The following is a 24,705-nucleotide window of genomic DNA, read 5'->3' as shown; positions in this document are numbered from 1 at the left end:
CTCAGAGAGGACTGAGGTGGCAACAATTTATTTTGAAGAAGATTAGGAGAAAGGCTTGAAAGGAGCAATGGAGGAGCTTGAGTATTTCACTGGGCTGGGTTGACTTCCCTGCTTTGTTCCTTTCCCAAAGTAAGCAACAGTCTACCATTTCCCTTAAAAATGGAGTATGAAATGAGAGGTGGGAAAAGAAATCAATTTAGAGCAATAACAAGAACAGCTAATGGTGGTTCGGGACGCCGCCTAATTAAAATGATTTATAACCACACAGAAAGGCTCTTTTGTTTCCCCTGTTTATTGAATAACAGCTCACATCGACCATTACTCCACATAAAACCCATGGAAAATTACCTGATGGGTTCTGTTCAAGGACCATCGTCAAACAAGTGTGTGTCACATTCCTGGGACCCTTCTTTCATTGTATGCTGCCCAAGATATGTTCAAGTTTGAGCTGAAGGACATTGGTTAAGTGGAGTTTTAGAGGTTTGGTCTTCTGTCAGCGATTATGGGATCCCCTAAGTTTTGGTCTCTGTGTAGGCAACCCCTTCCCTCAGCCTCTCCCAACCCTGGCAGAGGAGAAGGCACTCTGCCAGCTTGCAGGCTCGCATCCAGCATATTGAACTGCTTCTGCTGACTTCAGGAAGACACCCTACTGTTGCTGCAGCAGTGCGTAAAGCTCTAAGCCAGAGGAACCAGGAAGGGTTTAAAGTCAAGTACATTAGGGGCATGAAGGCTCTTTGAGGGAAGGAGGATAATTTTTCTATAGGAAACTAGTCTGATGGCAGGGTTCAAAATCTGACCATCTCTAGAATCCTTAAAATAGGGACAACCAGTATTTGTACTGTTTCATGGAGCCTCTAGAGGAATCTTTTTCTTTTGGCCATTGATGGTGGTAGAGGGTGCAGACCACATGCTCTCCTAACTCCTCCTGCTTGGGCCCTGGGCCCTCGAGACTCCCTTGCTCTTCCATCCCTACAGCCAGTTTATCCTACTGCAGAATTACGAATGAGAGGGAACCTGGAGAGTTTATATACTCCTGTGGGTGGTGGCCGTGGCTGCTGTTGAGGTGGTTCCAACCCATGTGAACAGAGCAGAACTGCTACATAGTGTTTTCAAGGCTGTGACCTTTTAGAAGTAGAACGTCATGGCTGACTCCATGTGTATTAGAGTAGAGCTGTGCTCCATAGGTTTTTTTAATGGCTGATTTTTGCGGGGTAGTTCTCTAGGCCTTTTTTCGGAGGTACCTCTGGGTGGACTTAAACCTCTAACCTTTCAGTTAGAAGCCAAATGTATTAACCGTCATAAACCATTTGCACCACCTAGGGACTCTTAATCTAGCTTAGAATTTGTTAAATTCCTTTAAAAGGGCTTACTTTGTAGAATATCGCCATCAAAAAAAAAAAGTCTTGAATTATCCTTCAAAAGCCATTTTGTTATGAATGTGTTAGGTCAATGGCATTTAGAAATGGAAGCAAAGAGCCTGGCTTCTAGAATCAGGCTGATTTGTGTATCCTAGAGTACATTACTTCATCTCTCTGTGTCTCAGGCTCCTCAACCATAAAATGGGGATACACATACAAGGTCCAGGTCAATCCCTCACAAGTTGATTTAAGCAAAATCACTCTGTAGAAGGATCAATTGGCCATTGGTCAGAAACTGTCAAAGGACTTAAACCAGATCTGTGGTAGTCAGCATCAGCAGTTTAGCCGGCAGAAGGAGAAGCAGAGTCAAGGTTAGAGGCAGAGACAGCGCCAGGAGAGGGTGGGAGCCATGCGGAGGTGTGCGGAATGCTGTATGCAGCATTGCTGCACTGACCAGCGTCTGCTGGAATGGCTGCAATGGAGTCAAGGAAAATCTAAAACTCGGAAAACATTCTCATTGGATTGATCTTTGATGAATTTGCCTACTTCAATAATCATACCTTCATAATAGGGCTGTTGTAAGAATTTAATGAAATGATACATGCAAAGCATTTAGCACACTGCCTGGCACAAAGAGGGTGAAAAAGATAACAGTCCCTTTCCCTCTCTTTAGGACCTACTTGCTAAATGTCTGTAAATGTCTATTTAATGTCTATAGATACCCTGTATCAGGTCGCAATTATTATTAGGGTCTTTTTGCTTCAGTAAGTACCAGTATTTTAATACTAATGTATTCTTGGTTTTGCAGCAAGCTAGAAAGAAAATTTCTGTTAGTGAGATTGGTAAGAAAAATATCCAAAACTTGAAAATAAGGCTGAGGGAAGGGGTGCCATGCCCTCTAAATGTCACACTGGCATATTGTTTAATAGAACTACCTAAGGATTATTTAGTTGTCTTGGACCGGGGTCAACAAACTTTTTCTGTACTAGGTCAGATAGTAAATACACCCAGCTTTGAACCTATTCAGCTCTGCTGTTGTAGTGCAAAAGCAGCCATAGACAGTATGTAAATGATGGCACGTGGCTGTGTTCCAATAAAACTTTATTTACAAAAATAAGTGTTGGGCCAGATAGGCCTGTGGGCCGTTGTTTGCTGGTCCCTGCCTCTGCTTGACTTTGATATTTACTAGTTGATTCAAGCTCGGGTACTGTGAAGTTGTGTGTTAACTTACAGATTTTTGACTGGTACAGAAGATAATGCCAAAGGTTATGGTTTTATTGCCCGGTAGAGCATAACCACTTTTGTCTCTAGCCTAGCATTCTTATTTTAATGTCTATAAATAACTAGTTCTTTAAATGTTCATGGGACGAGCCTCACTATCTCACTGGCTCCCTCATAGGTGAGTTACATTTTTGACACATGTTCATTCTAAATTTGTATGAGGGTCGTATTTTTTAACGTTTTGAAAAATTACAATTAAGGTTGATGGGAAAATTTGGATAGTGGTGATAGTTGCCCAACTTGGTAAATGTAATTAAGGTCACTGAATTGTACACATAAAGAGTGTTGAAATGGTAAATGCTTTGTTAAGTATATTTTGACCACAAAAAAAAGTAAGAGAAAATATTTGATTGAAAAATAACAGTTAAAAATCAAACTGGTGTATGCATGTGTGTGTATGGATAAAGTGCAAAAAGTTATGCTTTGTCTTTGCTATACCCTTTCAAATATGTTTTCTCAATATTATGAAGAATTTTCTTCAAACTGTCACCATAACTCAGTAGTGTACACATTGCAATATATGGAAACTGAGCATATCAGCAGAGATAGTATAGCCATTTCAGGGTAGTCTTTTGTGACCTCAGAATTTGCTTTCCAAGAATAATAATTTGAGCCAGATTTCTGCTATTGGCCAAGTTGGACACAATGAAAAATGATAACTCTGTGAAATGTACCACAAGCTCTCACATACCATTAGAGTTCTATAATGTCTGAGCAGGAGGATGAATACAAACATTTTGAAATCAGCAACAACAAAAGTGTAATTCAATGAGCTCGTTAATTAGGATACCATTTATAGCTCTGTTTTAGAATAACTGTCATTGAGTGATGTGTCAGATACCACATTCAATATTTTACATTAATTTTTTCCTCATAATATGTCTATAAGATAGGTAAGAACATCCAGGAAAGTGAAAAGCTACTAATTGATAGAGTTTACACTTAACCCAAGTTTTTCCTTACTCCACAGCCTGACAGTAAAGCTGAACTACCTTTTTTGAATGATGAACATCGCTGACTGAAGTATGTTGTTGTTGTTGTTAGGTGCCGTCGAGTCAGTTCCGACTCATAGCAACCCTATGCACAACAGAACGAAACACTGCCCGGTCCTGCGCCATCCTAACAATCGTTGTTATACTTGAGCTCATTGTTGCAGCCACTGTGTCAATCCACCTTGTTGAGGGTCTTCCCCTTTTCCGCTGACCCCGTACTCTGCCAAGCATGATGTCCTTCTCCAGGGACTGATCCCTCCTAACAACATGTCCAAAGTATATAAGATGCAGTCTCACCATCCTTGCCTCTAAGGAGCATTCTGGCCACACTTCTTCTAAGACGGATTTGTTTGTTCTTTTGGCAAAACCCAAAAAAAACCAAACCCAGTGCCATCGAGTCAATTCTGACTCATAGCGACCCTATAGGACAGAGTAGAACTGCCCCATAGAGTTTCCAAGGATTCGAACTACTGACCCTTTGGTTAGTGGCCGTAGCACTTAACCACTATGCCACTAGGGTTTCCGTTCTTTTGGCAGTCCATGGTATATTCAATTTTCTTCACCAACACCACCATTCAAAGGCGTCAGTTCTTCTTTGGCCTTCCTTATTTGTTGTCCAGCTTTCACATGCATATGATGTGATTGAAAATACCATGGCTTGGGTCAGGTGCATCTTAGTCTTCAAGGTGACATCTTTGCTCTTCAACACTTTGAAGAGGTCCTCTGCAGCAGATTTACCCAATGCAATGCGTCTTTTGGTTTCTTGACTGCTGCTTCCATGGCTGTTGATTATGGATCCAAGTAAAATGAAATCCTTGACAACTTCAATCTTTTCTCCGTTTATCATGATGGTGCTCATTGGTCCAGTTGTGAGGATTTTTGTTTTCTTTATGTTGAAGTGTAATCCATACTGAAGACTGTGGTCTTTGATCTTCATTAGTAAGTGCTTCAAGTCCTCTTCACTTTCAGCAAGCAAGGTTGTGTCATCTGCATAACGTAGGTTGTTAACGAGCCTTCCTCCAATCCTGACGCCCCGTTCTTCTTCATATAGTCCAGCTTCTCGGATTATTTGTTCAGCATACAGATTAAGTAGGTATGGTGAAAGAATACAACCCTGACGCACACCTTTCCTGACTTTAAACCAATCAGTATCCCCTTGTTCTGTCCGAACAACTGCCTCTTAATCTTTGTAAAGGTTCCTCATGAGCACAATTAAGTGTTCTGGAATTCCCATTCTTTGCAGTGTTATCCATAGTTTGTTATGATCCACAGAGTCGAATGCCTTTGCATAGTCAATAAAACAGAGGTAAACATTCTTCTGGTATTTTCTGCTTTCAGCCAGGATCCATCTGACATCAGCAATGATACCCATGGTTCCACATCCTCTTCTGAAACTGGCCTGAATTTCTGGCAGTTCCCTGTCGATATACTGCTGCAGCTGTTTTTGAATGATCTTCAGCAAAATTTTGTTTGTGTGTGATATTAATGATATTGTTCTATAATTTCCACATTCGGTTGGATCACCTTTCTTGGGAATAGGCATAAATATGGATCTCTTCCAGTCAGTTGTCCAGGAAGCTGTCTTCCATATTTCTTGGCATAGACGAGTGAGGACCTCCAGCGTTGGATCTGTTTGTTGAAACATTTCAATTGATATTCCATCAATTCCTGGAGCCTTGTTTTTCGCCAGTGCCTTCAGAGCAGCTTGGACTTCTTCCTTCAGTACCATCAGTTCCTGATCATATGCCACCTCTTGAAATGGTTGAATATCGACTAATTCTTTTTGGTATAATGACTCTGTGTATTCCTTCCATCTTCTGTTGATGCTTCCTGCGTCATTTAATATTTTCCTCATAGAATCCTTCACTATTGCAACTCGAGGCTTGAATTTTTTCTTCAGTTCTTTCAACTTGAGAAATGCCGAGCGTGTTCTTCCCTTTCAGTTTTCCATCTCCAGCTCTTTGCACATGTCATTATAATACTTTACTATTTCTTCTCAAGAGGCCCTTTGAAATCTTTTGTTCAATTCTTTTACTTCATCAATTCTTCCTTTTACTTTAGCTGCCCGACGCTCAAGAGCAAGTTTCGGAGTCTCCTCTAACATCCATCTTGGTCTTTTCTTTCTTTCCTGTCTTTTCAGTGACCTTTTGCTTTTTTCATGTATGATGTCCTTGATGTCATTCCACAGCTCGTCTGGTCTTTGGTCACTAGTGTTCAATGAGTCAAATCTATTCTCGAGATGATCTCTAAATTCATGTGGGATATATTCAAGGTCATATTTTGGCCCTCGTGGACTTGCTCTGATTTTCTTCAGTTTCAGCATGAACTTGCATATGAGCAATTGGTGGTCTGTTCCACAGTCAGCCCTTGGCCTTGTTCTGACTGATGATATTGAGCTTTTCCGTTGTCTCTTTCCACAGATGTAGTCAATTTGATTTCTGTGTGTTCCATCTGGCGAGGTCCATGTGTATATTCATCGTTTATGTTGGTGAAAGAAGGTATTTGCAATGAAGAAGTCGTTGGTCTTGCAAAATTCTATCATTCGATCTCTGGTATTGTTTCTATCACCAAGGCCATATTTTCCAACTACTGATCCTTCTTCTTTGTTGCCAACTTTTGCATTCCATTCGACAGTAATTATCGATGCATCTTGATTGCATGTTCGATCAATTTCAGACTGCAGCAGCTGCTAAAAATCTTCTCTTTCTTCATCTTTGGCCCTAGTGGTTGGTGCATAAATTTGAATAATAGTCGTATTAACTGGCCTTCCTTGTAGGTGTATGGTTATTATCCTATCACTGACAGCGTTGTACTTCAGGGTAGATCTTGAAACGTTTTTTTTGATGATGAATGCAACACCATTCCCCTTCGAGTTGTCATTCCCAGCATAGTGGACTATATGATTGTCTGATTCAAAATGGCCAATACCAGTCCATTTCAGCTCACTAATGCCTAGGATATCGATGTTTATGCATTCTATTTCATTTTTGATGATTTGTAATTTTCCTAGATTCATGCTTTGTACATTCCAGGTTCCAGTTATTAATGGATGTTTGCAGCTGTTTCTTCTCATTTTGAGTCATGCCACATCAGCAAATGAAGGTCCCAAAAGCTTTACTCCATCCACATCATTAAGGTCGACTTTACTTTGAGGAGGCAGCTCTTCCCCAGTCATCTTCTGAGTGGCTCCCATCCTGGGGAGCTCATCTTCCAGCACTATATCAGACAGTGTTCCGCTGCTATTCATAAGGTGTTCAGTGGCTAATGCTTTTCAGAAGTAGACTGCCGGGTCCTTCTTCCTAGTCTGTCTTAGTCTGGAAGCTCAGCTGAAACCTGTCCTCCATGGGTGACCCTGCTGGTATCTGAATACCGGTGGCATAGCTTCCAGCATCACAGCAACACACAAGCCCCCACAGTACGACAAACTGACAGACACTGAAGTATAGTGCTATTTGATAGGAATTTTCCATCTTGACTTCTGGATTATAATCTAAATTCCAGGACCTAACATATGTGATTACAGAAATACTTACACTCAGACATATACCCCTAAAAAAAAAAAACCTAGTGACTATAAAATTATGCTGCACTTTTTTTAAATATGTATATATTTACCTTGACAGGTTTAAAGATATTTATAATTTCTTTCTCAGCTGTATACATATACTCTTTGTCATGATTATTATTTTCAGGTGACTTGAAAGATGGTAAAAATAAGTCAGACAAGAAGGATCAATCCAGTGTCGGAAATGATTCAAAGAAAACAGATGGTAAGAGTATAATTCCCATTACGTTTTTCCATAAAATATGCAATATAATGCAAGCTTGTTACAATTACACCCAAAATTGACGTCGTGGTTGTTAACATATCCTTATGTTATATCTTGAAAAAACACTTCACTACATTTTGAAAGTACTGCTTATCATCCTTTTTTCAATAATTTATGATTTATTATTGCATCTTTTCCCCTCCACCATGCTTTCTCCATCACAAATGCATTCTATTTCCTTTCTTTCCCTACTTATACTTTTCATTTTAACCTTTATAAAAGGTTGATTCTGGGCTTGCTGATTGTAATAAAATGGAATAACACATACTGCTAAAATGTTTAAAGTCTTGATCGTGAATTTTGCAGTGTAAGTAGGAAATGTTTTATGTTTTCAGCTTTAACATTTTTTACTTTGAATGAGTTATTAATTTAGGTCAGAAGGAAAAAAGAAAAAGCATGGATCTGTTTAATATTATCATGATGTTGGGAGGCCCAAATCCTGGAGAACCTACGTGGTTGTAGAATAGTTTGGCCAGCAAGAGCAAGTCTTAAAGGCAAGGGTTTAGATGACTCTCCCAAATCAAAGTTAGAATGGACCTACACTGTAATGTACTTCCTGAGCACTGATTTTACTTTTCGTGAACAGCATTTCACACTTTCTAAAACCTGACAGTTCACATTATATTACCTCCAGACTTTAAACTATTAGATTGAGAAACCTGTCCTCACCATTTTTATAGATCTCATTGTTTCCCTTGCAACATGGGCCTAGTTATTTCTAGTTATTTACTCAAACATTCCTAATGAGTTATTCATCCATACATGTACATGATGTTAAACTAAAGGCAAACTTTTTCAAGTAGTGGTTTTTGTTAGAGTCCCAGACTCTGTTTGAATCACACCTCCCTGGAGGCGTTGTATTTGATGCTGAGCTATTCTTTGAATAATTTGGTTACAACAAACATTGCCAAATCAGGTTGAATAAAAAGAAATCTGAACACAACTCTTCACCTGGTTTTTATAAAAGTAGTAGCCTCTATACCTGTCATCCGTGAGCTATTATAATATGGCGTCTTGTATGCATGAAATCAGTTCTCAAACTTTTCCTTTTAAGACCATTCAAATAATTTACTCCAGGTGTCTTATCACATAATATCTGGGGAGCATATACCTGCAGTTTTTCACCAATTTGTTTATGTAAATGGAACCACTTAGCTAGTGAATGTGTCCTCCTTTAATGATTGTGACTAAGAAATGAGTTACACGAAGACTAAATAGAATTCAATATGGCACACTCTGTTATGGGTAAGGTTTGTTCAAATACTGGAGGCTCCTTGATGTACATCATTAGACCCAAGTGAATGCAAGATAAGCCAGAAAATGAACAGTAGAGGAGAATGGTGTCTGGCATAAGCCCAGCACCTGAACATATAGCCTATCCTGAATCTAGCAACTGACCCATCACTTACTCATCTGCATCTCTATAGCATAAAAGGCCAGAATAAACCAAATCCCAAATCTTTAACATGGGGCCTTGGTTCTTACTGCATTTAGTAGCAGATACTGTGCTATAATTTTGTGTTGTGTACACTGTGGCTCAAATTTTATTACCTTTATAAAGCCGTATTGTATTACCTTTTCCCTTTTAACTGAATTATTCTCAAATATTTTAAACAGTTTTTTGGAGGGCAGAGTTTGACAGTAAACTAGATACTATACTCTTTTGAACAAATAAGTATAAAGCTCGATTGTTTAATGACCAGGATTCTTGATCTCAGGCTACAGTAAATAAAGGATAGACCTTCTCTGACATCTATCTCCTTTGCCCTCCATGACCCCAACATTTCACTACCTTAAGTGGGGCATGATATGTCCATATACTTGCAAGTTTGTGCGAAAACATGAGTATGAACAACTTTTATGTTTTAACTTCATTGATTGACTGACATGGCATCAGTCATCATCACTGCCTTGGTATCATCAGGACTTAGAGGGTTTCCGTAACTTGTACACTCTTTGTCTAAAACCTTTACCAGAACTGAAGTTAATTCTTGGTGGCTTCTTGTGGAGAAGAATTTAATCATTCTCACCTACCCCTTACCTCTTGGTTATTAAAGCCCTCTTACTTTAGAAAAGAAAAAAAAGAAAAGAAGAATCTGTAGATCAGTAGATATGTTGATTTTTTAAAACTATGTAAAAATAACCAGATATATTTTGAACATTTATTTTTAATGGATCTTATTACATCTGATGGCCAAAGGGAGTCAATTTAACTATTTTTAATGCCCTACATCTATCTGATGTGACTCCTGGAAAACATCGGTAACCAGCACTCTCTACTGTTTGGGAAGGAGTATCCAGGCACAATTCAAAGCCCAATATGATCAAACCCACTATGATTTAAAGCTGCAGAATTGTGAGCATTCAGAGAGAAACCAATGGAAACTGGTCTGCAGTTGGTTATTCCCAAACTCCCATGGGCTGGGGTACACACAAAGGGAAGCAGCATGTGCTAAAAGAGTAAATTACCTCCTGGCAAAATGAACACATTGCAGTTGTACATTATCTCTGTCAGGTCATTGAGGTGCTATTTAGTGCCCTGCAGCACTAATTTTCCAACTGACTTCAAAGAATGAATGTCCTTTGAAAGTACCTTGCTTACCCCTAGGGAGAAATGTACTAACATAAAGAGGTCTGGGTTTCTGAGCCAAAATTCTCACAGTGGCGAAACTTTTCCTCTGTCATTGGGAGACATGTGGTGTTCTACACAAATGAATTCTTTCGATTGTGTTTCTAGCCATGTTTGTAGCAAAATAACTTCATGGGCCTGCCATAATTTATCATAAAACCTATAAAACCCAAACCTATTGCCATCGAGTCGACTCCAACTCATATGATAGTTCCTTAACATCACTTGACCATATTAACAGAGATACAGGAGACATCCACCCCTTGTGCCTTTCAAAAGGTTGATTATAACTAGGGCTGCAGTGTTATTAGCCAAACCCCAGGAAGTGAGTTCAGCAGGGGTCTCTTTCATTGAGTGCTCTGGGAATTGTAACGATTACAGATGTTGGTCCATGGAATTTAAAAGTCAGTTGTGAATAGTGGAAAGGGTGGACAAAAGACAATCTATGGATGCACACTGCTGCCAAAGATGGAGCAATAAGAACTAGATTTACTTTCCCACCTGAACCAACAATGACAGCAGCAACACACTGGACATCAGACATGAAGCAACGATGGACAGTGATTTTTGAGAGAGAGAAATTGATTGAAGTGAGCTCCATACTTGCCCCAGTTTTCTACCTTGAGAAGGTTTCCAGGTGTCATAGAGGCTGGGGGATTTAGGAGGATTTGGTAGATTCCCTGAGTTAAGAAATTGTATAAGAAAGAGCCCAGGGAGACCAAGATGGCTAAAATTCACAGGATAAAGTACCAGAGAGGAGAGCGCTCCAGAGAGATAGAGTTTCAAAGATCTGAAGAGGGTGCCTCTTGAATGTTCAGCAGAGACCACGAAAGAACCATCTGAGAAGATTAGAGGAAACAGTCCCCATGCTCACACAGAGAGGGCAAAAATGCCTGTTCCTACTAGTCAAACTGGAATAACTCATAATCTAAGGGACATTGTGTAGAATATTTATAGTTGTCTTTTTTTGCCTTTGTAGTGGAGAATAATTAGCTATAGGCTAAATGCTGCTCTGGTTCCACCTAAACCACACCCATTGCCTTCAAGTCAATTCCAACTCATGACCCTATAGGACAGAGTAGAACTGCCCCATAGGGTTTCCGAGGAGCAGCTAGTGGATTTGAACTGCCCACCTTTGACGTGTAGCTGTAGCTCTTAAACACCGCCACCAGGGCTCCAGGTTCCACCTAGCAAATCTTAAAAGCAAGACCTAAAAGGATCAAGATGTTTCCAAGTAGCTTAATTGCATTCAACTAAATAACTTGATTGAATAAAGCTCATCCTAGAATAAAGCACAAGTTCAGAATACAAAAATATTCAACACCCAACCAGGGAAAATTCACAATGTCTGTAATCCAACCAAAGTGTACGTGACATGCAAAGAACAAGAAAACACTGCCCATAAGGAGAAGGGAAGTCAATCAATTGAAACCTGTCCGGAACTGGAACAAATGTTAAAACTAGCAGTAAAGGGCATTGAAACAATTATTATAATTGTAACCTATATGTTCAGTTTTAAGGAGAGAGATGAAAGATATATATATATAAAAAAAAGACCCAAATTGAACTTCTAAAAATGAAAAATACAATGTCTGAAATGAAAAATAAACAGTGGATGTTAGTAAAGCATAGCATATGGTAGGATTGATGGTAAATACACTGGATGGGATTAGATATTGCAGAAGGAAAAAGTATTGAAAACATTAGCAATGGAAGCTATCCAAAATGAAACACAAAAATAAAATAGAATAAAAATTATTGTAAAGAGCATCAGTAAGCTGTAGGACACTTTCAAGTAGCCTAATTCGTGTATAATTGGAGTCCCCAAGGTAGAGGAGAGAGAAGAAGGAAGAAAAAATTTACTTCAAGAAACAGTGGCTAAAATCTTGCCAAAAGATGAAAACTATAAGCTGTAGGTCCAAGAAGTGCAAAAAAAGCCCAAGCACAAGAAACTTGAAACTAAGCCAAGACATTGTAATCAAATTACTCAAAACCACTCATGAAAACTGAAAAAGCAGCCAGAAGGAAAACACATTATATATAGATGAACAAAGATAAGGATGATAGTAGATTTCTTATCAGAAACAATGCAAACAAGAAGACAGTGGAGCAACATCTTTAGTTCATCTTTAGAGAGCTGAAAGAAAAAAAAAAAAAAACTAAACCAAGAATTGTATACCCAACAAAAGTATCTTTCAGAAACAAAGATGAAATAAAAATGTTTTCAGACATACAGAAGCTGAAAGAATTCATCACCAGTAGACCTACATTACAAGAAATATTGAAGAAAATCAGAAAGGAAACCAGATGGAAATATGGGCCTACACAAAAAATTGAAGAGTGCTAGAAATGGTAGCTACATAGATAAATACGTAAAATTTTAATATTATTTAAATATCTTTAAAATATAGTGGATTACTTAAACAAAAATAATAACAATGTAGTATGGGGTTTATAACATGTAAAACTAAAATGCTTGACAATAATAACATAGAGGCCATGAGTGGAGAAATGGAAGTATAATATTTTAAGGTTTTAATGCTATACATGAAGTGGTATAATATCACTTGAAGATAGATAGAGATAAGTTGAAGACCTGTATTATAAGCTCTAAATCAAGCACTAAAATAACAAACCAAAGATGTATAGCTAATAAGCTGACAAAAGAGATAAAAATGGAATAATAAAAGTAATTAATCCAAAAGAAGGCAAATAAATAAATTAAAAGGTAGCAAAGAACAGATGAGACAAAGAGAAAACAAATAGCAAGATGATAGACTTAAAACTAAGCATATCACAAATTACATTAAGGTAGTTGTCTGAACTCCCCAAGTAAAAGGCAGAGATTTTCGGATGGAAGACCCAACCATATTCTGCTTATAAGAAACTAACGTTATACATAAATACACACATAGCTAAGAAGGATGGAAATTAATATACCATGTTAACACTAATAAAAAGAAAAACTGAAGTGGTTACATTAATGTCTGACAAAGTGGATTTCAGAACAATGACTATCATTATTCCCCGTTGCTGTCAAGTCAATTCCGACCCATAGCAACCCTAAAGGACAGGGTAGAACTGCCTCATAGGGTTTCTAAGGATCACCTGATGGATTCGAACTGCCAGTCTTTTGATTAGCAGCTGTAGCTCTTAACCACTACGCCACCAGGATTTCCTGACTATCACTAGGGTTTAAAAAAAGTTAGTTCATAATAAGTGGTCCATTCATCAAGAAGTTGTAATAATCATTTATATTTATGCACCAAAGTATATGATGTGAACTGCAAAACAAAACTGAAGATGATTCACAATTTTAGTGAGAAATATTAATATTATTCCTTTGTCAGTAGTTGATAGAATAAGTAGACAAAAAAAACAGCAAGGAATAGAAGACTGTTGTTGTTGTGTTAGGTGCCGTCGAGTCAGTTCCGACTCATAGCAACCCTATGCACAACAGAACGAAACACTGCCCGGTCCTGCGCCATCCTTACAATCGTGGTTATGCTTGAGCTCATTGTTGCAGCCACTGTGTCAGTCCACCTCATTGAGGGTCTTCCTCTTTTCCACTGACCCTGCACTCTGCCAAGCATGATGTCCTTCTCCAGGGACTGATCCCTCCTGACAACATGTCCAAAGTATGTAAGATGCAGTCTTGCCATCCTTGCCTCTAAGGAGCATTCTGGTTTTACTTCTTCCAAGACAGATTTGTTCATTCTTTTGGGAGTCCATGGTATATTCAATATTCTTCGCCAACACCACAATTCAAAGGCATCAACTCTTCTTCGGTTTTCCTTATTCATAGTCCAGCTTTCACATGCATACGATATGATTGGAAATACCATGGCTTGGGTCAGGTGCACCTTAGTCTTCAGGGTGACATCTTTGCTCCTCAACACTTTGAAGAGGTCCTTCGCAGCAGATTTACCCAATGCAATGCGTCTTTTGATTTCTTGACTGCTGCTTCCATGGCTGTTGATTGTGGATCCAAGTAAAATAAAATCCTTGACAGCTTCAATCTTTTCTCCATTTATCATGAGGTTGCTCATTGGTCCAGTTGTGAGAATTTTTGTTTTCTTTATATTGAGGTGTAATCCATACTGAAGACTGTGGTCTTTGATCTTCATTAGTAACTGCTTCAAGTCCTCTAGAATAACGCTATTACCAGTTTGATCTAATTGATATTTATAGAACACACAACAGTAGGAGAATACACGTTCTTTTCAAATGCAAACAGAACAGTTTCCAGGATAGACCATATTCTGGGGCATAGCACAAGTTTCAATATATTCAAAAGGACTGAAGTCATACCAGATATGTTCACAGACCACAATGAAATTAAATTAGAAATCAATAACAGAACTGTCTCTGGAAAATCTCCCAAATGCTTGGAAACTAAACATTACATTTCTAAATAACCCTTAGGTCAAAGTAGAAATCAAAATGGAAGTTAGAAAGTATTTTGAACTGAATGAAAATAAAAAATGCAACATATCAAAATTTCTGTCATGCTGCAAAAGCAGTATTTAGGGGGTAAATTACAACGCTAAATGCCTATGTTGTTAGAAAAGAAAAAAGATCTCAAATCAATGACCTCAAATTCCATCTTAAATAACTAGAAAAAGAAGGCAAACTAAACCAAAAGCAAGCCCAAGAAAGGAGATAATAAAGATCGGATCAGAAATAAATGAAATAGAAAACAAAGCAAAAGAAAAAAATTAGAGAATGTCAACAACAGTGATTAATAAGATTTATTAACCTTTAGCTAGACTGTTTACGGAAAAGAGAGCGAAAACACAAATTATTAGTATCAGAAATGAGAGAAGTTGCGTCACTACAGATTTTATACATATTAAAAGGATAATAAAGTAATATGAGCGTCTTTATGCCAGTAAACTTGACAATTTTTATGAAGTGAACAAGTTCCTTAAACGACAAAAAAACTACTCAAACTCACTCAAGATGAAATAGATAACATGAATGTTGTCGTCGTTGTTAGGTGCCGTTGAGTTGGTTCTGACTCGCAGCCACCCTATGTACCACAGAAGGAAACACTGCCCAGCTCTGCCCCATCCTTACAGTCGTTGTTATGCTTGGGCACATTGTTGCAGTCACTGTGTCCATCCATCTTGTTAGGGCCTTCCTTTTTCCCACTCACCCTGTATTTTATGAAGTGTAATATTCTTCTCTAGGAACTGGTCCCTCCTGACAATATATCCAAAGTATGTAAGACGCAGTCTCACCATCCTTGCTTTTAAGGAGCATTCTGGTTGTACTTCCTCTAAGACAGATTTGTTCGTTCTTTTGGCAGTTCATGGTATATTCAATATTCTTCACTAACACCACAATTCAAAGGTGTCAACTCTTCTTTGGTCTTCCTTATTCATTGTCCAGCTTTCACATGCATACGATGTGATTGAAAATACCATGGCTTGGGTCAGGCGCACCTTAGTCTTCAGGGTGACATCTTTGCTTTTCAACAGTTTAAAGAGGTCCTTTGCAGCAGATTTACCCAATGCAATGCGTCTTTTGATTTCCTGACTACTGCTTCCTTGGGTGTTGACTGGGGATCCAAGTAAAATATAGAACAATGGAAAGATAAAAGTCTGAATCTTTACACTTGATTTGTACTTAAAGTCTATATTTATAGTTGAAAAATGTTTGTAAGTTGCCTCAAAGATGGGGCTCCTGTTATGGCCTGCAGGTGAGTGTCAGGACCTGTTCTGCCATGGAGCTGATGGTGAGCAATAGATGGAACCTGTGCAAGCTTGGGAGCGTGACTTTCTCTGCAGATTCAGGGAGGAAACCATCAGCAGGGTGCTCGTAGATAGACATATATTGTTTGACTTAGGTTCGTGTACAGGACTTTGAGAAGCAACAAAAGCAATGGCACATTTACCATTACTCAGGAAGCATGCGTTCATTAGCTGTATAGACACTGAGACCATCATCAGTTTTCATATCTGTACACATACCTTCGTCCCACTATTCTCATCTCAGGGAATCAAACTCAACTCATTCTTTCTTCCAGATATTTTTCCCCGTGCCACTCAGGTCAGTGGCCTCAGGCTGTCTTTATACCCCGGAATAAAGAATCGCCCTATTTCAAACTCATCAAAGCCTTTGCCTCTAGTTGATGCCTCATTTTAGCACTAGTAACCAAAAGCCATTAAAAAGCAAGGAAACCTCTTGCCCTCTAATCAGCTCCAAACTCATGGAGATCCCATGTGAATCAGAGTAGAACTGTGCTCCAAAGGGCTTTCAATGGCTGATTTTTAAAAAGTAGATCACTATGCCTTTCTTAATGTACATTAAGTCCAGAGGTGGACTCAGACTTTCAGTCTTTCAGTTAGTGGGTGAGCACATTAACAGTTCATCCAGGGACTCTCATGAAAAACCATAGCAACACTTAAATACTCATTTTTAGTGCACTAATATTTCAATCAGTTCCATATACCCTAGCTTTGGGAATTTTACAGGGCATTTTGTATTCATTAATACTTTTCCTATTATCTGAAAGACCGATTTATTTCTAAGCAACTGTCAATATGATTTTGTCAGAGTTCTAATGGGTCCACTAAAATTCACAGGGTATGGTAGTATTAATGGCCATCTTAGTTCAAACTTCTACTCCAGTTCATGTTGCATAAGCTATGCATAAGACAATTTGCACGGCAGAGATTATGGCACTTTTTTGGAATTCTTTGAAGTTTTGAAATGAAATTCACTTTGCTATTCATCATTTTGTTCAGAATGTAAGAATTGTCTTTTCTGGGGAACAAGCAATGCTATCTTCACCTGGGAGCGCAGGACATATTTGATGATTAGAGAGAGAGGCTTTACTGTAAAGACGAGAAGAACCTTTCACAATGGTAGACCAAGGAGTTCCATATAGACAGTGAGTGAAGTGTTGATTATACTGCAGAGGGCTTGTTTATTATGAAATGAATACTCACAACCAATGCATGATTTTGACTGCCAGTTTACTGATATGCAATGTGAAATATATCCTCGGTGTACACTGGAATGTTCATGTCAACTGGCCAGTCAGTAGTTACTCTCTCCTGAAAACAAAAACAAAACTTACTTGGAAAGTCAAATCATATCACAAAGTTTGCTTGCAAGCTGAGAATGTATGGGGAGGTAATTGAAGAATTGTGACCTCAAGGTAGAATATCCTGATACATCTATCTCCACTGTTGAGATGGATAGATACGGGCCATCTGGAATGCCCTATATCCCAAGAGGGCAAGGAACACTCCTCTGTGGCACCCACTTTTCTAGCCTCCTTTTCAACCTCATTCATGTTCAGCATCAGACGTGTTGATACCCTTAGAGTAGATTATCATTCTTGCTCACTTTCAGCCATCCTTGACTGTGATTCTGGGGTTTAATCTTGAGGAAACTTGTCTTTAAGCAGATGTTATCAAAGTTGTTCTCTGATTTTTTTTTTTTCCACCTGAGTGTACCAGATTTCAAAGCTTCACCCACTCCAAAGGTGTGTCCAGATCAAGGGCTGTTTTGGTAAAATAGGCCAAGGGCTGTGTGGATAAAATAGGCTAAGTGTGGTGAACAGTTCTGGGAACATAAACTGGTATCCCATCCTTTCCTCTCAGACCTAAAGCAGAGCTACTATAGCAATAACCTTGAATGTTTCCTAATTTATTTTAAAATTAAATCGTCCTAACTTCACCACTTAACTGCTTTTAGTAATGAACGATTTGCAGCATGCTTCACAATTGATTATACAACCAAAATTAACATCTGCTGCTCTGATGAAGCTTCTACAAATAGTTAATCCCGTCCTTTGGGTTTTGTACTTATTTCCCTCTCAGACGATGACCTTATTTCTTAGTTCCGGAAAGGTATCTCCCCTAGCCTTCTTTGTATTGAGAAAAAGTAGGCCAATTTCTTTAACAAAGGAATTGTCATCAACATGAGAATTCTGCAGCCTTGTGGATTGTTTTCCATGAGTGCGTAGGGACCAAGCATCTGGAGTGCCTTGAGTCCCAGTTAAGATAAGCCATCATAAGCACACATGTTCTGATTAATATCCCATCCTTCTAGCCATTTACTTATGAAAACTCCTGTGACCCATTTACTTAATACATTTATAAGTATTAACACATGAACACCAACAGGGAGTAAAGGCTGTGGCTTAGCAAGAAGAGGCATGAAATATTTATTTTTCATATCATTATACATTGTTTTTTTTTCCCCTCAAGTATATTGATAATCCAAGTGTTTAAACACTCCATTCCGATGTTCCTATCAAGGGAAAAGCACAAAAAGTCAGTAAATGGAGGACAGAATTGTAATATTACCTCATGCATCCGGATAAGACCTCATTAATTAGCCTCTGAAAGGTTTTGTTGCTTATATACTGATTGATATACTTCAATGTCAGTTTCTAGCTAATTTTGGAAGCGGTGCTATAGGTTGACTTTCTTGGGTAGGTTGACCCAACAATAAGAGTTATTGTGAAGTTAGCAATGCTGAAACCCAATGCAATTATTTTATTGGATGGATTTGGGGGACTCTATTGAATTCATAATCTGTGGGTGGCAAGTAGTCAAATGGGGTGAACCAGAAAAACATCCCTCTTCTTTTTTCCTGTGGACTTATACTCTTGGGAGCATAGAAGTACAAAGCCTGTTCCTTACTCCTGATTCTAGCATTGATGAGTCATGGTGAATCAGAACGGCTAGCTCTTTTGGTTACAAACATCCATTATAATCCAATGCATTTTTTATACAGTTTTAGGTTCATTGAATGTCCTTGTGCTTTTCAAGGAGGATATATAAAAGACATCCTCATGGTCGATTATAAAGGAATAAGGGGGCATGAGACTGCAATTGTCCTCTTGTAAATTTTTGTGTGATTGAAATTCACATTTGTAGTATTGAAACTAGACCTGAATTTGCGTGTGTGTATGTGTGTGAAGTAAGTTCGGTGGGTTTAAAAAAATTAAATTGTGTTATACTAAGGAAAATGTTCAATGTCAATTCTGCTTTTTTACATAGCAATTTTTTTTTATTTAGATCCCGGTCTCTTACCAAGTAACTACATAGTAGAAATGTCAAGTGCAAGTATATTATGCACATTTTGCTAATCACAAAATTAATCTTTTTAAAACAACTTTTCCTGTCCAATTTTTTGTATATAAACTTCTCTTGTTTCAATCTATCTTCTAGACGTTATACTCTTTATATATATATATATATATACGTATAATATTATTGTTGTTGAGAATATATCAGCAAAACATTCACCAATTCAACAATTTCTACGTGTGCCATTTAGTGACATCGATTATATAATGTGCCATTGTATTTTTAAAGGATACTGGTTTGACAGAGAGGATAAAAATTTTGTCACTACTGAGGAAAATGTGATTTCTCTTTTTTCTTTAATGCTGATATTCAGATTTAAAAAAAAAAAATACAACTTTTTATTAATCATGAAATAAATGTTTTATCAGTTTTGCCATTATATTTTGTCAGATTTGATACAAGGGATTGGAGAAACATAAGCAACAATACATTTGTCAAAAGAAATTCTATTATCAGTACAAAAAATTCTTTAAAATAACTGCTGCCTTTGAAATAAATATGTGCCAAAGCCTGGAACCAGCGCGGCCTACATCGTTAATGCCATTTCTTTTCTAGACACCCGAGTGCTAGGAGAGCTGTTAGAAATGCACTATCAAGCAAGTATTGAAGCTTTCCCCCTCCGTACTTATTTTTAGCTTTCTCCACCAAAGGGCACCCTGATCTCCAAGTGACAACATCTGTATTTCATAGGTGTTAGCCTTTTACAATATATGCTACTTTTATTCTATACCCTGGAGCCACAGTGAAAATATGAGAAAAATGTTTCTTTTTTTTTTTCCTTTCATTCATTCTGATTCTTTCGCTGCTTTTTGGGAACTAAAATAATTGAGAAAAACATGAAGAGCCGTCAAAATGTTTCAGGTCTAATATCAAGCCTCGTTTTTTGCTCTGGAGGACTTCCTTAGTCTTGTTGGCCCCTGGTTTTTTTTTGTTGTTGGCTTCAAAAATAGAAGATCCAATGACCAGTGAGCCACAGAACTCTTCTACGCAGACAAAGGTGCTTCACTCAGTCGTCACCTGCACCTCCATGGATCAGGGCTACTGACTTATCCCCAGAGGACTCACAGGAGGAGCCGATGCCTGACGTTTTATTTACCTTTTAAGAGCGGGGAAGGCGCTGGGGGCACATAGAGAGTTAGATGTCTCAATCGTTCCTTAAGTATTAAAGTACTGTGCTCTTAACACAGAGTTGTTGTTGTTGTTAGTTGCCATGGAGTTGACTCTGAGTCCTGGCAACCCAGATGTGTCAGAGTAGAACTGCACTCCATAGGGTTTTCAAGGCTATGACCTTCTGGAAGCAGATTGCCAGGACTGTCTTCTGAAGTGTCAACCTTTCGGCTAGTAGTCAAGTGCTTTACCATTTGTGCCACCCAGGGACTCCTTAACACAGAGTCCCCACCTGCCAAAAAACAAAACAAAACAAAACCCAAACCCATTGCTGTTGAGTAAAATCTGACTCATAGTGACCCTACAGGACAGACTAGAACTGCCTCATAGGGTTTGCAAGGCTGTAATCTTTAAAGAAGCAGACTACCACGTCTTTCTCCTGTGGAGCAGCTGGTGGGTTTGAACCACTGACCTTTTGATTAGCAGCCAAGTGCTTAACCGCTGTGCTACCAGGGCTCCTTTAACACAGAGTAAATAGGAGCAGTAAAATACCTTGAACAGTATGGGACAGTACAGAGACACATATTTTAAAACTGAAAAGAAAGAGTATGCTAAAGGAAGAGAGAAAGCAACAAAGAAGAGGAGAAAAGTTTAACAGCCATTATTCTCAGTGGTCGCACAGATACCATGGATTTAAAAGAAAGACAAGATAGTGTCAATGGTTGTACAACATGTTAAGTGTAGTGTTTTAAAAAAGTGAGTTGTTTAGTATCTTTTCTAGTTTATCAATTTAAAGTTGGATTATTCATTTTTGAATTCATAGTATTCTAAGAAAATAAATCAGTCTTCTTTAAAACAAAGACAAAAAATGAAGGCGAGAGTTGGACCTAAGCCCTGCCATCTTTGTACTGTCTTTATTCTGTTCACTTGGACTGAATGAGTAAATTTCCGGAGAGGATGGCATAGGCAAGGCTTCGTGAAGTTATGAAATTGCCACCACTTTATTCTTCCTCCTTCTCTTTCTCACTTTACCTATGCTAGGATGAAAAACGATCAGAGTATTTTATTTTAGCTGGTTTATGGTAGCATTGGTATTATGCAGTGAATTAATTTAGAGTAACCCAACTGTTGTTACGTCCTTTATTGTTTTAGGCAAAGAGAAGGTGGGCACACATACTTTCATGGATTTAGTGATAGCTGTTTAAAATAGGTGTCATGCACTTATAATGTAGATCAATGAAATCTATGTCTAGTTAAAACCTAAGAGCTATTGCTAAAATAATGTTTTTCTTAGTATTTTCTCATTATTAAAAAGCAAAACAAAGTTAGAACCCATTCATAAACCCGATTGAAATTCTACTTGACATTTAAAATTGGTTTTGGTTTAATCACATTTATTCTTTCTCACCGTTATTACTACTATTATTTCTGTTTAGCCTTTTACAGTTCTTTCTGTTGCTTACTGTATCACTTTGCTGTTTGTGTTGAAAGTTGACTCCATAGGGGGCAGCTGTGGTAGAGTTTTGGAGACTTGCAAACCTGGCTTTCAATCCCAGCTTGGTTCTCAGCCAAGTCAGCTTACTTCTTAGAGCCAGAGTGATAGTTGAATCAGGCTTAAAAATAAAACCAAAGGAAAACGAAAAACAAAAGTGATGACAGACTTGCCTTAAAGTCCAGGGCCAGATTTTTATGAGGCCTGCCTCATGGATGCTCCACATGTAGCCCAGGAATAGACGTTATGACTGACGGACACATTTTTAGAGTCCGGTCATGTTAACTTAAACTTTAAGCCTCTCCTTAAAACAACTGTCTTTTAACCAGATGGTTTAAGATCCATATGCAGCATCTCCATTGACTTGCAAGAGCAACTTGTGAAGATGGAATAAATAAACTAGGCCACTTTGTTTTAAATCTCCACCTCCCATTCTCCAACTGCAGTTGCTGGAACATTCTTTATCACTCATTCCTTTAGAGTAAATACATTTCCGTGAATTCATACACCATGTGCTTCAGGACTCAAAGCCATCATACCTTCCCCTCTGTGAGATGTGGAATGTCTTTGGACAAGGGACTAATGAGGAGGTGGCAATTATGATGACTTAGCTTCTTGAATTTTCTCAAGTTGGGTGATAATATTTTCCATTTTCTTTTCGTCCATCACTTTAAAAAGATGGGTAGGGTTTGACTACTTTTTTTTTTTTAAATAATTTTTATTGTGCTTTAAGTGAAAGTTTACAAATCAAGTCAGTCTGTCACATATAAGCTTATATACACCTTACTCCATACTCCCATTTACTCTCCCCCTAATAAGTCAGCCTGCTCCCTCCTTCCAGTCTCTCCTTTCGTGGCCATTTTGCTAGTTTCTAACCCCCTCTACCCTCCCATCTCCCCTCCAGACAGGAGATGCCAACACAGTCTCAAGTGTCCACCTGATACAAGTAGCTCACTCTTCATCAGCATCTCTCTTCAACCCATTGTCCAGTCCCTTCCATGTCTGATGAGTTGATTTGACTACTTTTTATGGCTTCCAAAAAGCCAACATGAATTTAGAATCAATAAAATTCAAAGTGACTGTAACAAAAAAGGTATGTATCTCAGGTAAAGACAGAGTGGCCTCTTCTGTCTGTCTTTAGGGCCCTCATGTTCATATATTTTGTAGTCATGCTGATGCCTACCCAATTTTAATTGAAATTGAAAACAAATGCATAAAGTCAAAGTACAACAAACCAGGTACAGAACATCTGAAGTTCAGGTGAGAAGGATGGAGTGAGAGGAGGAACCTAGGAGTGACTTACAAACATGATAAAGCTGCCTGCATAGCAGGTGCTCATTCCCACAAAAAGTTATCCACAATGGAGCTATTTTTTTTTACAAGGAGTGTCTTCCTGCAGATACTAGGCACCTTAGGGTAAGTGCCCTAAGAGACTCATAAACAGAAGTTACTGGAGAGACAGCATGTGTTTGGAAAGGTCTGGACAGTCACTAGGGTCACAGACCCAGCTATAGAACATCTGTCTCTTTTTGTTTTACTGTTGGTTGTACTTAACGGCAAGGAGCACAGACAGAGCTTAAAGACTCAGACTTTCATTATTTACTCCTTTCCTCCTCCCCTTAACCAGCTCCTTCACTTCATTCCTTAACCAGGAGGTAGAGGGGGATAGAGACCCACAACCAGAGGACAGACCTCACCATCTAGCCCAAAATTGTAATCAGTGCACTGCAGTGGAGAGAGAGGGAGGGAGATTTCCCCTCAGCAACCTTTGGGTCCCGTTAAGACCCTAGAATTCAGCAGTCTGGAGAACAGACCACTGCCAACCCAGGCTGCCTAGAAGAGAAGGTTCACCTCTCCCCTTGTTATGGGGCAAACTGTGTGTAACAGCAGCATTTGTCATCTAGCTCCAGCCATGTGGTCCCAAGCTTCCATCCAACAATCAGTTAGTTATTCAAAACTTAAATCCAAACTATGTCCAATTTGGTTTTTCATTTGAGGGCCTGGAGACATCTCTTAAGGTGGCCAGGACTATGATGACCATCTAATGGGTGTCTCATGACATGTGTCCTCAAGCTGGGGATGGCAGGGCCAGAGCACTAAGGAGGTGCCCTGTCTTGCAACACCCAAATGGACAAACCTGTATAGACTATCAAAATCCATGGAAAATTTCTAGTCCTTGATTTTAGATTTTGTGTCACTCTCTTCCCTTCCTAGCAGTGTATTAGTGCTAGTATCAAAGTGATTGGTCGGAAGCTCTACCCTTCCCTTTGTTATTTCTCCCAAATGGGTGGGGGTGCTAATTGGAGAGTAAATATACAAAAAATCAAGACCATAAAGAAGAAAGAGGAACAGCAGGAGGCCTGGATCAATGGCCCCAGGAAATTAAGAATTAACTGTAATTACAATAGATCAGAAAAGGCTCTCCCATTCCCAGCTAGTTTTCTGCCTAATTTCAGCTGAGTCTTATTTAGGAGAGCATCTTAGTCCTTGAAGTTGAATGGAAAACTCTCCTTATCCTCTGATGACTCCTAACATCTCTGTAGATGCTGGTGTTCCTCTCAAAGTCTAAGCCGTTGTACTTCTATCCCTTTGGAGTCCTGCACAGCAGGGAACCCTTTCTAACTATAAGGTATGATGACTCGCAGAGAATGCAACACCTATGGGAAGCTACAACATAGTGTTTTTGTTTGTTTCTTTTATAATTCTGTCCAAGCCCATTAAAGTTCCATAAGGTAGAGTAAAAACAAAACCAACATTGTCTATTTCCGTTAACCTGAGTCCTGTTTCCATCTTTGTCTTCTTCCTCTACCCACTCACACAGCAGAGAATTCAGGTGGTTTACCCATCTGCACAATGATTTTTGTTGGAACACATCTTGCTTTACATTTCTTTCAGAAGCTTCT

General features: G+C 38.7%; 1 protein-coding gene across 8 annotated transcripts in view; it reads left to right on the top strand.

The window, feature by feature from the left end:
* PDE1C (phosphodiesterase 1C) overlaps nucleotides 1-24,705 on the top strand; it is a 604,116-nt gene that overhangs the window by 536,959 nt on the left and 42,452 nt on the right. For 7 of the 8 annotated variants that reach the window (XR_010322749.1, XM_064290126.1, XM_064290125.1 and 4 more), the window contains one exon: nucleotides 7,324-7,401. The exons of the other annotated variant lie outside the window; for it this stretch is intronic. Coding sequence is in view for 6 of the 7 variants with exons in the window: in XM_064290126.1 (XP_064146196.1) it covers nucleotides 7,324-7,401 (78 nt within the window). In the remaining variant the exon portion in view is untranslated. The remainder of the gene's footprint in view (nucleotides 1-7,323; nucleotides 7,402-24,705) is intronic. 8 annotated transcript variants of the gene reach the window in all.

This window comes from Loxodonta africana, chromosome 8, assembly GCF_030014295.1.
Source record: "Loxodonta africana isolate mLoxAfr1 chromosome 8, mLoxAfr1.hap2, whole genome shotgun sequence".
In the NCBI taxonomy this organism is placed as follows: domain Eukaryota; kingdom Metazoa; phylum Chordata; class Mammalia; order Proboscidea; family Elephantidae; genus Loxodonta; species Loxodonta africana.
This window is presented reverse-complemented; position numbering and strand designations above follow the sequence as displayed.